Here is a 16603-nt window from a genome sequence, read left to right as displayed (position 1 = left end):
TTCTGACTGTTGTCATACCTTGCTCAAGTGCTAACTGAAAGTTTCGTCATGTAAGTTGAGACAAAAGAGATCTGTTAAGTGTTTCTGCTTAATCCCTAGAGACCAGTTCAGGATCTTTCTTCACTGTATGTTCAGTGCAGAGCTTTGTCCAGCCTGATTTTTATGTGTCTCTTGGGTTCGAGTTCCTGCCTTGTTTCACAGCATCGTGCTGCTGGAAAGGTAACCAAGTGACTTGGGCATCGTTCTTAGGCTTGCACAGCGGATCGGGACACAAGCGAGTGTGTACGTCTGGTTGAATTTAGCAGCAATAAATGAGGCTAAGATCTCAGCTTTCACACTGACTTACGCTGGGAGTTTATGGATCTTGATTACAACCAGCAGGGAACCCTTCAGTGATGAGGAAAAAAAATACTCAACAGCCTGTCACCACTGTGTCTGTTGGCCACACTTTTCCTGATTTTGAATTAGACAAGTGTGAGATCTGAGAGTCAGGCTCCTTGTGAAGATGCCAGTCTTAGAGAAGTAGAAGGGGCAGAGTGGCACTAACAGTACCATGACTGCCTCCTTGCCTTCTCTGGTGGCTTCTTTCCTTCCCTTGCTTTGTGTTCTGAGTTATGTGGTACTGGGGTTGTACTGTGAAGGCCAGGAATGTGAGCAAGGACTCACCTGTCTTTGTGCTGACACTGTGTTACTGTCAAAGTTTTTTTCTTGTCAGGGTACCTTAACTTTCAGAGAACAGGAGTGATACATCACGTGCTGTGCCCGTCATACCTTTAGAGACTGCAGGTCGTTAGACTACAGCAACCATGTTAACGTCGCTGTAATCCCCACCGAAGTCAGTTTGTGTCGGAGTGCAGTCTGTAATGCAGTGCGGTCTGTAATGAAGTGAGGTCTGTAATGAAGTGAGGTCTGTAATGAAGTGAGGTCTGTAATGAAGTGAGGTCCGTAACGCAGCCTGTTAGACGCGGTTACCTTCAGAGAGTGGGAGGGTTCGGGGGAGGTGTTGGAACCTGTGTGGCTGCTTGTGAATGCCCACAGCACAGTTACTGGGGGTTATGTTCTGGTGTTGTATTTATGTATCTATAGGCATGTGCACCTGTGATAGACATTGCATGGAATATTCTGAGTGTAGTATACAGCTTAATGTCTCATGACTTTATTTTATCAAGTGTAGTGCTTGCAGTATGAATACAACTGCAAGTTACGTACATGTTACTGCTGCTATAATTGCAGTTATTCAATACCTGAAATTCTGGTTGATGTCAAAAGAAAACCCTTTGCTGTATGTTCACCCACAGAAGAGCTGGGTTGCCGATTCCTGTTTCTTGTATTCTTTCTTGAGCTCCGTGGGTAGTACAAATGTCCACACCACTTAATTACCACGGTCAGGGATGGGCACCTGCACTTGGGTTTGTGCCCCTGGTTTTCTCGGACTGATCAGCTGCTTTAGAACAGCACAGCAAGCAGAAACCTCAGCATTCAGCAAGTAGACATCGCCATGTTTCAGTAGTAAGAGTTTTTTGAAAAGAGACATGTCTACATAAAGGAAATACGACAGAGGAGATGGATGCTGGAGCATTCTAGATGCTTACTTTAAATTCCAGCTCACGGATACCTCCTCACCGCCATGCAGACAGCCCTGCAGACATTTGTTCCACACCTTTACAGTGAGACCTGGGAACCCAATGGGTGCTGGGTGTTGTAGGAATATTTTTTTTTAGTGCAAAAGAGCAGGAGAGAGGCTGCTTGGATGACAGTGATTGCCCCAAGAGCAGGTGTAGACGTGACATGCAGCTGGTAGCACAGGACTAAATACCGTGTTTGAGTGCCTAACAGCCCGTGTGCACACAAGGTAGCTAAAGAGTCTCCTCAGCAGAGGAAGCAAATTTACCAGCAAGACTAACACTTTTTTTTAAGCGCAGAAAACATGAAAGCGGGTTGTAATGTTGTGATGCTTACATAAGTGAGCAATTCCCCGTCTTTTTGTACGTTTTCTTGTTTGGGGCAAAATGATAAAAAGTCAGCAGGTTTCGGCACCTGTGTTGTTTTAGCATGGGACGGAATGACTTCGGGAGTGAGGCTGAAACGAAGGCGCCTCTCTGGAAGTAACGGTGGTAACTTCAGCTGGACTATGAGCAGTGAGCTGATGGATGAGAAACACAAATATTACGTGAAGGAGAAACTGATTAGCAAGGGCAAGATGGAAGAGCTGATGATCAGACGAGGGCAAAAGACAGACAAAATGATATCTGCCAAAGCCACTAATCACTTTATGCATCCAGAAGGAACCCCAAGCAACCGCACACCTCTCCGATGATTTGACAAAGCTGGCATTATCCTCAGTGTCCAAATAACTGACGATTTCTAGCTTATTTCAGAAAAAATATCTTGCCTAACACAATTTAGGGCTGGTTGCCAATCTCTCCTGAGAAGGCTGAGCCTATCACAGCTCTGAGGCTTAATAAAGGCTAGGATCAAAAATAAACAAGCAAAAAACCTCTAACTCCCAAACCCAAACTGTTTAGCAAAATCCAGAATGATAAGTTGTTTTTGTAGGTGCTTCCAAACAAAGGGGTCTTTGTGGAAGGATTCCCAGGCAGTGTTCAGAGGAAATCATAGAGCAGCATGATGTAGACCACTTTAAGCAGACAATCTGCGTTGCGTGGGACAATGAGCCATCAGGAGCAGGTTGAATAGTTTGGTATAATGGTCTCCTATTTATAAGTTTCCTGTCTCATTAGTGTATTTCCTACTTAATCTGTAGTCTCTGAAACAGGGAACTCTGTCCAGCATGCCTGTAGTTGTGGAGATGTCAGCACTTGGCAGCTCATTGTATTGTGGTAAAGTTTTATTTTATGTATAACAGAAAAATGTAGGAGACATGAGCAAATGCACTCCATGCCACAGACTGTTCGGCTTCTCCATGCGTGTTTTTTTAAGTGTAAGTATATTGAGGATAGGAGACTTTGGAGAATACACTTTCCAGGGGTGAGGCTGGGTGGTCCTACACATTCAGGTGTACGCGGGGCTCTCCTGCATATTAGTTTTGTCTCAAAACAGGCATTCCAGGGGAGTGGTCCTCCAAAAACCATCTCTTTGTGTCTTTCTTCTGCTGCTCCTCCGGCCATCTGTTTTGTTCTCGTCGCCACAATTGTCTGCACCCAAACCCTGTCCTCCTCCATTTAACAGCCTGGTGGCCTGTGCTGGCCGTTCTCACCTGCCTGCTCCCCGGCAGCTCCTGGCCCCGCTCCCCTCGGCGTGGCGGGGAGCAGAGCAGGATCCGTGCCCTGCGCAGCCTGGGACCTGCACAGCTCTGCAGCCTGCTCGGCTGTTCTTCACACGTCTCCCGAGTGCTAAGTGAGAAGAACACAAGGTAACACTTTAAATGAAATGTCTCGTGTGTTTATTTTAGTTGGATCTAAAAAGGGAATTGAAGTCTGTTGTCTGATGCTGTTGCTTAATCGAGTTGATGGAGGCTGGGGACAATCTGTGTTGCACCCAGACTTGGATACCAAGCGTGTTTTCAGCTCCTTTGGAAAGCTACTAAAAGGAGATTGGCTGTGTTTATGAATAGCTTGGCTGCTAATGGCAGCTCTGGGTCTAAATGACACTGACACGAATTAGCGAAAGCTAATCCCCCTCTTTGCTTCTCATCTTTGGGTCTTCTCCAGCTGTCTAAGCGCCTTTGGGACAGCATCCAGCGCTGTGCCTGAGCTGAGCCCTGCGTCTCAGGGCAGCTGAGGGGGCACATTTACAGTGGTAAACCTAAAGAGAATGGGCACTGCAAGGGGCACAGTGTTATGCTGCTATTTCTCACACTCCTCTTATCTCTTCTTGATGGGGAGAGCAGAGGAAAGTGATTGGCTTGGGTTTTTGGTCAGGCGGAGAGGAGAGGAAAACAGTCTGTCTCCAGCTCGAATGAAGATGGCAACCCTGGGCCCACCGTGCCTTGACAGTGTTTTAGTGCTCACGTGCAACACAAGATAAAAGGTTTCTGTTCTCCTGGCTTCTGCATGAGATCCCAGGAATGCTGGAAGCAGCCTTGAGGAGAGAAAGCCAATGGACCCCAGGCAGGCAAGCAGAATGCACATCCTTTAGCTCTCCTCCAAATCCTCCCCAAATTTCCTGCTGGGGAGCTGGCAGACACGCTTCTCAGGTAGGGAGACCGGGGTACTCTGATGTCTCGTGATGTCCTGGGGCTTGTGAGAGGCATCCTGCTGGGAGAGTTGGTAGGGGTTAGTACAGGGAGTGGGGCTTCACGGGTGCTGCTCCCAGAGCCAGCCATTAGGTCTCAGCCTCAGCGGAGGTGTAGCAGCGGAGAGGAGCTGATGGTGAGTCTATTGTGTGGCACTGAAAATGGCAGTGGTTGCAAAAGGCTTGTCCCACTGCAGCCATAGAGAACAAAAACAGAACTAGGTCTTCTGTGAGAGCGAGTGTCGGGTTTTCACCAGATGTTCTGCCCAACATGCAGCTAACTACCTCATTATTTTCCTTTCCACAGATGCAAATAACACATATAGAATTGCTAGGACTTCATTGTCTTGTTTAGGATATGGTATAAAACAATATTTTAAGGATCTTATAATATATGCCTTTTCTATTTCAAACCAACATCTTCTTGGTTTGCAACTGAAAGGTGCAAACACATCCCATAAAGTAGATATTTGGGCTGATGCAAACTTCAGTTTTCAGGAGCAGGAAAGATGGAAAGTTCCCGTACTCAGAGATCTCAGAGTTCTCTGTACGTAATATGTTAAAGAAAGAGGCACTAAAGGCGAGGAAGGCTTTTTTTTTTGCAAGTCAGCAACGTGTAATTCATTCCTTCACTGAAAGAGCTGGAATTTCATTTTTGCTCTTGCAGTTCTTACTACCCTTTTGCAAGAGCGTGTGCCTGTGTGCATCTCTGTGCATGCACGTCTGTGTGTGCCGTACCGCTGATGCCCAGATCGCCTTCTTCCTATTTCACTTTTAAGTTTAGGAGGGAATCCTGAAAATCTGTGAGAGCGACGGAGCAGCTGGAGTTCAGCCTCAGTTCCTGTGTTGTTATTTATGCATTGTGTTCCTCTCGGATTCCCTGGAAGGAGTAACTGTTTGCTGCCCTAAAATCTCCCCACCGTACCCCACCCCCAGGCCCATCTGGACTCCAACCACTCCCCCCATTTTCTCTGGAAGCCTAAAAAGCTCAGCTGCATTCTTTTGTTCTTCTGCCTTTGCTCAGCCAGTCCGTACAATAGCGCCCTTTCTCTCAGACCCTCCAAACCTGGCTGGAATTGCTGTAATGAATGTATAAGTGACATAAAGAAAAGCAGAGTGTAAAAGATGCTAATCAGCCTTTGTTCTTTTCAGACATGACATGCAGGACCTGAAGTATAGATTTTGTATGGAGAGAGATAGATTTTAATTAAGCATCTTAATAGAGAAATCCTTCTTGTTTTTTTCAGAATAAATTAAGGAAGTAACTTTGATGCAATATCATTTTCATCTAATCAGTAACATTCTGAAATTACCATGTTGTTTTCCATTAGAAATACCATCATCCAACAAATCAGATAAAATTATTTAACATAGCTATATTGCAGCCTCAGCTAACATTAGCCTGGGCATGTGTATACACAGAACAGCAGATGGGGAGTGAATTGACAAATGTTTATAAGGAGAAAAGGGCAGACAGTATCAACAATTTTATAGACTCCTTTGAATAAGATGCCCATATCCGATCTAGATTCACTAATAATCACATAAAGGCTTATCAGGTTTTTGCCATCTGCATATAGAGAATGCTGATTACTGACACCAATAAAAGGCAAAATGGCATTAGCTTTTACTTTTATTCACAGATTATGAATACCTCCATTAAGGCATTTGACTTTATTTTTGGCACGAATTCAGAGTTTTTAGTTTGACATAAACTGATACGTCGACAGAGACGTTCCCGGTAGCTCTTATACCGTAGTGTTTGCCTTTTTTTTAACATACAGAACAAAGCGCGTGAAGAGAAATCACCTTGCGAAGCTGGCACAGGGGATGCAAGTCTGGAAGAGCGATGCCGTTGCTGCTGCCCGGGCTGCGTGTCTTCGCTAACTGCGTGTTGGGTATGGCAGCTTTACATAACTCTAGTTTCTGTGAACAAATTTGCAAAGTTCATATTCATGACAGCCAGAGGCAGGCCACAGTTAACCTTGCATGTCCAAGCACTCTTAATTGTTATTAATATTTATTTTATATTACACTAGTGCCTCGAGGCAAAGGCAAGTGGGTGCTGTGTTTGCCTGAAGTGAGAGCTCGACAGTGAGCAAAGAGTGGGAAACTGGGACACCTGAAGCTCAAGTGACGTTCAACAGCATGGAGAGAATCTGTTTGTTTGGAAACAAAGCACAGGTATCTGAGTACAATCCATCTCCTGACCCACAGTACACACTTTTCTTCCTAATGTAATGAATTTCCCAAACAATAAGACGTTCCCAGTTGAGGTGGAGGGAGTGTTACCTCTTGATCGTATCATTCACTTCTGTCAACAAGTCACACGAGAGGCTCACTTACTAAAAAGCAAGGAAACCAGAAGTAATCACATGTCCCGTTTGCTTTGCTTACTGCAGAAGCTGAACTAAGGGTTTAGGGCATGTGAGTAGGCATTAGGAGAGCGTGCAACTTTCCCTCTGAGAACAGGCTTTCAGGATTGCTGCAGTTGTCATCTTCGTTCTTTCAGTTTGGCTAGATTTTTGCCAGTTGAAGCAGTAGGAAAATCCGAGACTGACAGTATTTTTTAACACGACTTGAAGTCCTGTGTAATAGGCTCCATCAGAAAAATAGTCACTTTTTTTTTTTTGCCATCACAGCTGTAATGCAATTTCATGTGGTGTCCTTAAGATTGCTACACACACTATAATTTCTCATACACAGCTGTCAGCAATAACCTTTTGTGGCAGCAGAGAGAAAAATTCCCTGAAATACATATTTGTCTAACATATACTTGTAGACCTTAAATCCTGTCTAACCACATACAGCTGTGTTTCTCTGATCTCTGGTGCAGTGGAGGATTGTGCTTTTTGCTTGTAGGTAGAGCAGAAGCCTTGCGAGTAGGATCTCAGAGGGGATTTGCAGTCCAGCTTCTCGATTCTGCTCGGACTTGGCACCCTCTGCAGTCCTACATATGCAGAGTAACATAAAATAATTTCTGTTCCTATCGTTCGGTTTTCCTTCTTTGATTCTGAACGCAAATAACAGTTTAACCTAATGAGAAGTCAGAGGAAAAACCCTAAAAAGATGGTACAAGTCAAGGACAGATGGGGGTGGCACGACTCACATGAATACCAAACACCCAGTGGTGGGTATTTCGTTTCCTGCTGCCTCTCCTACTGTCGCAGACCAATTTATATTTTGCACCTCAACAGGAGATGCCCCGTTGTGGGCAGAAACTTTTAATGATCCTCAGCTTCCCATGTGCTGCTCTGGAAGCAAGCTCTCAAGAATGAGGAAGATTTTGCAACATACTATTCCTATAAATAAAAATGTATTTCTCACCAGGAATTCTATCCGGTTACTCTCCCACATTTTAACACTGTTTCCTCTTCTCTTCTGGATATGCTTTGCTCCTTGTTCATGTCCTTTTATCCTTTTCAGGCATCTCTTTGTCTTAGGAACTCCAATAAACCGTAGTAATGGCAGAGGGATTTTATTTCCTTGAATTGTGGAAAGGTTCTTCTGAGTTTCCTTCTACTTAGGGAGCAGTAATGAGTCGTTCCAACCTGTAATTGATGCTTTTTCTGACCAGGAAGGTGGACATTATGCGATGGGAAGGCTCCAGGTGGCCAGCTGCTCACCGTAATGGCCACAGCTGCACGTCGTGCAGTACCCCGGCAGTACAGCGGTTGTAGCTGTGGAAGCATTTTTGGCTGATCCACGTTTCAAAAAGTGCTGTCAGAGGACAGGCCCTAGCAGCATTCAAACCCACGTTGGCAATTTATGCAAAAAACCTGTTGGTCTCTGACGGCGCAGCAGCTTTAGGGTTTCGGCTGGGATCAGCAGTGAGCTTTTGGGTGAGATCTGGCTGTCTACAGCTCTGTCTTGGCATTCATCTAGAGGTGGTCGCGGTGTACGTGAGCTGGATTCCTTTCCGATAGCACTAAGGTAGGAGATGCACTTGAGGTGTGCTCATGATGAGCTACAGCTGCAATGATGAGTCCAAAGTCTGGAAAAAAAGAACCAACAACTCCATCATTGAATGCATATAACATTGCTGTCAGGTCCTCCTGCTGCTAACACATGTGCCCCTCCTGCTCCCTGGAGGAGGTGGTACCTGAGGCGTGAGGTCAGCTCAGCACGGTGCGGAGTCTGCTGCGCTAACTGCAGGTATCGCCCCGGGTCTGGAGCTTGGGCAAAAGTTCCTGCACCGTCTGGCTGAGATCTGAGTCACTGGGCCTTGTAAAGGGGAGAGCCACAGACCAGGTATCATTAACTCGAGTTTTCCATACACAATAAAACTAGCACAAGAATGACCTCAAAAAACTATTCCGTGGGAATGGTTGTGTGAAGTGAAAGGTTTTACACAGAAATGTGACTGGCCAGGCTCTCCACACAGCATCGAGAGCAGTCCCACCAGACATCTGACAACGAGTTCAGAATGGATTTAGAAATACAGGGTAAGGTGAAGGTGGGAAGGGACGGAGAACTTCCTGAAACCTATTTCACGGAGCTTGCCTGGCATTTTTCACTTTTAAGTTCTGCATTTGAAATAATGTTCAACGCAGCTGAGGAAAGACCGAGAGAAGGGTGCCCGGGGAGACTCCCCCATGAAGTTTGCCGAGCCTGACGAAGCTCAGTGCCCCGCACCCCTGGCTGCAGCAGGTCTGTCTCTGTTGAACTGGAGCTCCACGTGGCTCAGAAGCAGGCCCGGTGTTATGTACGACGATGGTGCCCTGCCAGTGCTGTGGTTGGCGGCGCGGGACGGGGCCTCAGCACGTGTCCAAGCGCATGGCCCGAGGCACACCAGGGAGGTTTTGCAATTAAATTCTGTCCTCACTTGATGCTCAATGTGATCGCAGCTGTGGGGCTGTGTGGAGGAGACAGCATACTCGCGGAGCAGAAGGTGGTTCTGAAGGGATCACGTGTCAGTCAGATGTCTAATTGCATCGGTTAAATTATTAAATTACATTAATGACCAGATCTCTTTGGATTGAAGCTGACAGTTAGCTTGGCTCACAAGGAAACTGTCCCTCGAGTAGGGACGTGGCATCACAACGTGGTCTGTCCCTTTTTATGGAGCACCTGTTTGGCTACCTTAGAATCACAGAAAAACAGGTTAATTCAGCGTGGAAGGGACCTCTGGAAGCGTTTGGTTTAGGCCCCCCCTCAGAGCAAACTGAAGTTTGATCGGGTTGCTGGAGGTAACGCCGCAGGGCGCCAGGGCAGCGAAGCTGCCCCGTGATTTTGGTGCAGAGGCCAGACTCGGAGCTGTGAGAAGATGAACTTCAGTGAAGCTCTGTAGCCCGAGGTAGATGGTGCTCATCGTGGATAAGAATCTCCCAGTCTTTCTCATCCTAGGTTAGTGGGATTAGCTGTCTGGTGAGCCAAGTTTGCTGTAGGAGGAAGACTTCACGCTGAGATAAGATCAGCTACAGAGAGACTCACTTGACGGAGCTGAGTCGTGGTTCATTTTGTGCTTTGGCTGATAGCGTACATGTTGCCTACACGGAGCTGCCCTGCTGAGAGGCCTTGCTGGATTTCTGAAACTCGTACACCTTCCCGAGTCTCTGTTTTCCTCACTTGCCAGTTTAGCCCACTTTTACTCCCCAGATCATGGCTCCAGCACTCCCTGTAGCTGTTTTCTTTTTTTTTTAATGCTTCCGTTTTATGTGTGTAGGACTTCAGCAGCGTATGGCTATCAAGCACAGAGCTCTGCAGATCGTAAGGCTCTGTATTTTGTCATGGTTCGCTTAGAGGGACTTCAAGGAAACACTTTCCTGCAGGTTGCTTGTAGAAGGAGCTTGCTTTGCTTAGTTTCTTTACATGCAGTTTAACTTGACTTTCACCTGACGTGCAGATGGACGTTGACAGTATGTGGAGGTGGTCAAAAGGAGAAATAAAACTGCTTGCAAATGCTCTCTGCAATGTGTTTCTGCTCTGAGAAGTAATTACGTGACCTTGACCTGGTTGATCTCCCTGAGACCAGGTCTGCTGGCGTCAGTGGGGTGGTTTCTGTTGGAGGGGTCTTCCTGGCTGCTCTCGGGGGGAACAAAGTCAGTTTGGGATTTTATCAGTACATTTTTTATTTTTTATTTTTGCAAGTTCTAATTGCAGGAATACCTCAGGCTCTCCTGTGCCTTCAGGACATGGTTGACAGCACTGCACAGGTGTGACTGAGATACTGATAAGCAAGTGAAATGATATGGATGCAGAAGTTTCCCAAAAACAGAAATAACATAATTTTGCTGGGATGACAGATGGAACAAAACTTCGTAAATATAGACGGAGAAAGCTTTGGAAGCTATCGCAGGTAAGAATGCCATGTCGTTTCTTATGTGTCTTGATGCATGGTGCACATACATCTGTGGCTTTTTTCTGATCCCGTGAAGAATCTCAGGAATATGCCTTTGGACACATTTCTGCTTTATTTTTAAACTTTGGGCATAAGTTAGAATGTGCAAATTTAGGCTTCCAAAGATCAGATTTGTCCTTTTTAAAAAGTCAGAGATAAATAGAGAAACTTCCTTTTCCCCTTGAAAAGTGCCCTCAGCTACCCTGGACTGGCTCTTGGCTGGGACATTCATGACTGGAATTGTTAATCAGTGTTTAGCTTTGCACATGAAAAGCTGATATTCTGTACCTCTCTGGAGGAAGAGAGGCCAATGACCATTTTAAAACCAGTCCATTTACAATCTGCTCGCTATTTCTACCACTGATGCTCCTATCTTGCATGTGAAATGAACCAGCTGTTCCTAGATCTCACAAAATAAAGAGCAGACTTGGGGACTGAGTGTCGGAAGATTGTGTATACTCAGATGTGCTTAGGGTGCTCCTTTATTTCAGCCTCCTTCGCTAGCCTAAGGAAACCTAAAAGTGCGAATTTTAGAAGCACCACGATACCAGCATTACTTCCCTGTATACATGTACTCTTCTTTTCACTGAATCAAAAATATGTGATCCAAACCCCAAATTTTTTTAAGAAAAGCATGCAGCTAAGGGGTTATTATTACATAACAAATAGTAACTATTAGCAATGCTTAGATTGCTAAGGTTGTAACACAGCTGCTTTTTCACAGAAATAGACTCTGAAGTAAGTGATAAAAAGAACTGAGTAAGTGGCTAGTATGAGAGTGGGATGTGCCAGACAAAAAGCTGCACAATTTATTAATACTTATATCTGTTAAGAAAATACATTTTTGTTAGCCCTTCTCCGTGTATGGTTTCAAATATTTCCATTGAAATCTTGCTGTAGAATAAACCTGTTAAAAAGAATTGACTTCTGTGGCACAGCATGCCTTAAAATTTAACCGAGAGTCAACATGATAAAAAAATTGATCAGTTCAGTGAGCACATTTCTGTGCCTCAAACTGAAATGTGCATTCTGAAGGAGCATGGCCTGGGAGTTGGAGATCCATGAAAGGAACAGACCTGCTAAAAGAATAACGTTTTGGTGCAACAAGCTGATTTGCTTAACAGCTTTCTACTGCAATTAACATATGCAGCAAATGCATTCATTTAATGTGACAGTCTGCTCAAATAACCCTCTTGCAAGAGTGGGATTATGTAATCTGGAAATAGCAGAGTTACACTGAGATTAAAATTATTGAATATCTTGTTTATCCACAATGCCAGCAGCACTGCCCCCTCCTTTTCTCTGTACTCCATGCTGACTTGTAAGCGATCTGCACGGGCTCTGGTATCCCTAAATTAAGGAATTGAGAGCACCGTTGAGCATAGGACTGCTGCTTTGAACAAAAGAAAGAAGCTGAAAGAAATCCCGAGGAAGAGAGTTTGTGCAGCATCAGGACTGGAAGTGTGCGACCTCCTCAGGCTTGGTGGGTTGGCAGTCGCCGACTGGTGCTACAAGACTGAAATTAAGAGAATGTTAATGGCAAGGCATAAAGAAATCCAGGGACACGGTGTGCGGCCAGGGGTCAGCCAGACCCTTGGGCTTGGCTGATCAGCGCTCAGCCCACGTTCAGTTGGCTCTGCTGAGAGCAGCTTCTGCTGAGAACAGTGCTTAAAATACATCCAAATTGGTTGTACCTCATGTTGAGAAACAGCCAAGTGGAAAGGGAGGGCGTTCTGCTATCTGCTAGCTGAAGGGGGAGCAGAAACGACGGGCCCAGAGAGCGCTGGGCATGGGGAATCGGCATGGACGGGGCTCACCAGGCGGCAGGCAGCAGGGCTCTGCAAGGAGCAAGGAGATGATACAAGCTGCTCTTCTGAGCCCCAGGAAAAGGTAGTGGAGGAGCTGCTCCCTCCCCCAGTAATTGGATGACTTTCATTTCTGCTTGATTTAATTGACTTGACCTCCACAGGAGCTGGTCTTTGGGCTGTTGCCTCGTTTGCCCCTAAGATCTCTCTGCAGCTACTGAAGGATGCGCAAAGGAGAGGGGAAGGGTGCTGTGTGCTCCTCCAAAGGCTGGGTTGAGATGCAGGAACCTTGAAATAAAGTCAGAACACAACCTTCTAATAAGAATTCATCTGTGAAAACAGACTTCTCCCTGCAGCTGCTCAGTGGAGCAGGTGAAACACAGAGCTGGTGATGGCTCTGCCCTGCGTGCCTCTGAGAGGGCTCAGTCGCAGAGAGCTCGAGGGCACTCTGGCTGCTGAGCTAAGAGACAAGCTCCAGCTTCAGCTTATTTCAGAGGTGCAGCAAATTCCTTTTCCCAGTGCTTCCAAATGTGGGGATTGATGAAGAAGAGGTTCTGTGACTTCTGAGGCTGGTGTTCTCTGTTACGAGTACTGACGAGGTACTTAGCAGTTTTACACAGCTGCATAACATTTTGGTTTTCCCTTCTGAAACGGAAGTTGTTCCACGTCCTTTTCTGGAAATAGCAGCCATGTAGTGCAGAAAAGAAAAAATGAATTCTGGGTATCGGCATGAGCAACTGCTGAATGTTGGAAAATAAAAAGGAAGCCCAAATGGGCAGAGTCCGGAGGGGTCAGGCACTGTCTGAAAAGAGCTGATTTCCCGCTGGCTTATACTTTGGATTTAAGAAGGTCAGTCTGGCTTGCGTCACAGCATCAGACTGATCAGTGCACGTTCTGAAACAGCCTTGTTCTGTGCATGCATTAGCCTGCATCAGCCCCTCACCGAGTCTGTCTCCTTACATGAAGTTTTAGAGGAGGACTGAAGAATGCCCTTACGGCAGACAGAGGTGGGCTCAGATCTGCTCCAACCAGCGGAGTGCCCCCTGAGCTGGTTAATTTGTACTATATAACTTTGTCTAGAATAGGCGTGCAGAAAATTTTTAACTTATTCTGATTATTTGGGAATGTAAGTGATAAAGTAGTCTTTGATATAGTTGTGGTTTCACTGAATGTGAAATAACGTACTGCTTTTATCCAAGGGAGTTTGTAACATCTTTTGTGCCCCGCGCGATGGCAGGAAGGCCCTTCTCTGCTTTGCCTAGTGTATTGCTTTCTCTCTCCCATGAAGAGATTCTCGGTATGAAAGTATTGCTAATTTACCAATGTCGTGAAAAGAATTCATCCAGAATTGCTTCAGAGAGATGTTGAAAATGATCAGTGTGGCCCTAAGCAGGCAGTAAATAGTACCCTACAATGTTGCCCAAGGGGCTGAGCTAGCTGAATTGAAAATTTAACGCAGTTGTTAATGACTTTGAGGATCGTGATGCCGTACTCTTTTTGAAGCATTTGAATCTTTGGCAGTGCTGGAAAGGGAAGTAAGTCAGCCTTGTTCTGGTGGCTTAGAATCTGCTTCTATCTCACAGATCGCCTAGGAGATTAGAGGAGAGAAGCCTGCCGTGCAGCGAGCACTGCAGTAATGGGTACTCCTCGTTAATGCTTCAGGAACGCTTCCATAGGGTGAGGTTATCGTCTGGGCAGATTTTTAGAGTATGAGAAACTTCTTGACCATTTTTTCTGGGAGTTGCAATTCTGCTTTGTATAGAAGAAGACTCGGAAGCCCATATAAGAGAAGGGAGCTCTGTGTGCCGTTGATCCCCAGCAGATGAAGCTGGGAAGATGTGGTCTGGCCAGGCTGCACGTGCATGTACAGAGGGCTCATTCCCCTCCTGCCTCCTGTTGGAAAACTGCAGAGCAGAGCAAGGCGGGGGGCTGCAGAGCAAGGCGGGGGGCTGCAGACCATAAGCCAAGCCAGGGCTTGCAGTCATCCCAAAGATTTTCTGCAGGTTGGACTGTTACTGCCCTGTGCTGGTTAATTTTGTGTCATTCCTCTTCCTCCTTCCCTTGCAGGTCTTTGCACCTCAGTTTCATTCCTCTTGAGCACGTCTTACCCTTTTCCTTGGGAGTCCCCTCCTGCCCTTCGTATTTATTTATGTTGCATTGAATTTCCTCCGTTACCTAAGTTATGGCAGCATTATGCTGCTTGTTTCCACCAGCTTGTTAGTTCTGCTGGCCTATTTTACACTTCTCCCCAGGTACAGAAGTTCTTGTACCTCATTACCTAGCGCTCTCTGTTGCTCTGCTCAGTGCTTAGCACAGCGTGCCCCTGTTCTTGGCTACCTCTTAGGATCCAAGCCTGGAAAAGTTAATATTTCTCAACAGCAGTCATGCCTCAGGATGGCTAGGTGGGATGGATGTAGCCCCCTGCTCAGGAGCAGGCTGCATGAGCATTTGTAAAAATGTGAAGGACAAGGTAAGGATCCAGATCCTTTCCCTTTTCATCCAGCAAAAGGACCCTCTGCTTTGGTCAGCACTGCTGGCAGAAGCTCCATTTTAAATACCTTCCAAGAGAGACTGTGAAACATCTAGAGACCACAGTAGACCACAGTATCTGGCGCTTCTTTTTTTTTTTTCTAAGAGTCTGGGGAACTCCTTAAGAGGTCCCCAACCCTGGAAAACTTCCAAGTACTCCTAAGAGAGTATAATGAGGCTTTAGCTTTGAGGAATCGCATTTTCAAATGGGGAAGGCTGTTTCCATTCCTACCAGAGGATTTGGCAGTCGTTGCATCTCGATGGGACTGTCACCCATTTCAGTTCGACAGCACAAAGGCTTCTTTCAGCCCGGTCTTTGTAACATAGGATGTGCAGATGGGTGTCTGGGCAGCACGGAAAAATCTTTTGCTGAGGGCTAGAGGATGAGGAGAGCAACCAAAGAATTCATTTTTAGTCCCGTTCTCTGCACATTTTAAAAATGACTGCATTGCTAACTGGTGTTGCCTGTTGCCCGGAGAGCGCCGGGTCACCTCTAAGGCAGTAACGTCGTCTCTTCTACATGCTAAACTTGCAGACTCTTCAGGCTGCGGCACCCGAATTTCCCTCAGGTGTACTGAACATTTCAGGTGATGATTGACCGCTCTCCCTGATATTTGTATGATTATTAGTCTCTTCTCTGTGTGCTATTCAGCGGACAGCACCGATCGTAAAAAGCAGATAGGAGCAAGTTGGGCTGCTGCCCCTGGTGAGTAGGAGAGAGGATGGGCTGATTGATGACCCTTGGCTGTTTTCTGATGTTGCAGTTGTTTTTTATGATGTCATTAGGAGGCTATAGTCACATTAAGGAATCCCTCATGACATCATAAAGGACTTGATATTTCGCTAATGTTATTTCAGCGGAGTGAAGCTCTGGCATTTTATAGTCTTTGCTCTCCCCATAGAATTAGGAGTTGTCTAACTACAACCTGGAAGAAATGCAAAAATAGTCAAATGCCGACTTCAAAAGTTATGGTTGAAGAATGCTAATATATTTGGCTCTTTCTGAGCGCACAGCACCTTTAGGTGGAATACATGATGTGTTTATAAAAGATGCCATCAGCGAACACAGATCCTCATGCAAAGGGAGAAGCAGGCGTGCCTTCCACTTTCTTTGATGCACAGGTACAAAAGTTTTTTTGTTTTTTTTTTTTCTGGAGACTTTTTGTAATACCATAAGAGGTAAATGGGCCGTAGAACGGCACCGTGGCACTTCATGGACTTTGGCAAAAGAAGACAGAGTTGCGGTGTAATGCTGAGATCAGGAGAACACTGGCTAAGGAGGTAGAAGCTCTCATGTCCTAGCGTACAGATAAGAGGGGAGTGCTAAGCCCTGTGCTGAGAAGAAACACAAATTTGAAGAGGTTATAGGTGGAGAAAGTGCTGTCACCAACTGACCCATGGGAGGGGTGTGAGGACTGATGCTGCTCAGCCTCACGGAGAGCGAGAGCTCAGCACCCTCCTCGCAGGAGCACAGACGTGTCCCCGAGTGAGCCTGCTGTTAGCTGAGGCTGGGGTCTGGGAAAGGAGGGGGAGATTGGAGCACCAAGGGACAGATCAAATTATGCTTTGTTTTATGGCAGTATTAAGGGATCCCTCTGCACGGCTCCATGTAAGTCTCTCCTGCTTTCTTTCCCCAGTGCATTCAGTACTACGTCAGTGCTGGAATGGTGCCTTCGTCTGTCCATTTGTCACAAAGGAAACGCAGCTCTGGCTTTACATTAGTTTTCTTGGTGAA

General features: G+C 46.0%; 2 protein-coding genes across 10 annotated transcripts in view; both read left to right on the top strand.

The window, feature by feature from the left end:
• The window catches only part of LOC308182510 (uncharacterized protein), a 92012-nt gene extending 81526 nt beyond the window's left edge, over positions 1-10486 (top strand). For 7 of the 8 annotated variants that reach the window (XR_013941841.1, XR_013941842.1, XR_013941843.1 and 4 more), the window contains 4 exons: positions 3190-3373; positions 5979-6092; positions 6234-6378; positions 10285-10486. The gene's annotated coding sequence lies outside the window, so the exon portion shown is untranslated. Of the gene's footprint in view, positions 1-3189; positions 3374-5978; positions 6093-6233; positions 6379-10284 lie in introns of those variants that run through there. The other variant, XM_080567319.1, reaches the window with a different exon arrangement.
• Positions 10487-10504: 18 nt separating this feature from the next.
• Positions 10505-16603, top strand: part of LOC308182503 (uncharacterized protein) — a 68225-nt gene continuing 62126 nt past the window's right edge. Inside the window, exon 1 of one of the 2 annotated variants that reach the window (XR_013941839.1) lies at positions 10505-12017. Coding sequence is in view for 1 of the 2 variants with exons in the window: in XM_080567308.1 (XP_080423434.1) it covers positions 15944-15990 (47 nt within the window). In the remaining variant the exon portion in view is untranslated. Of the gene's footprint in view, positions 12018-13352; positions 15991-16603 lie in introns of those variants that run through there. The other variant, XM_080567308.1, reaches the window with a different exon arrangement.

Source organism: Anser brachyrhynchus (genome assembly GCF_964034855.1).
Source record: "Anser brachyrhynchus genome assembly, chromosome: 24".
NCBI classification, from domain to species: domain Eukaryota; kingdom Metazoa; phylum Chordata; class Aves; order Anseriformes; family Anatidae; genus Anser; species Anser brachyrhynchus.
The sequence above is the reverse complement of the archived record's forward strand: the minus strand, read 5'-3'. Positions and strand labels throughout refer to the sequence as shown.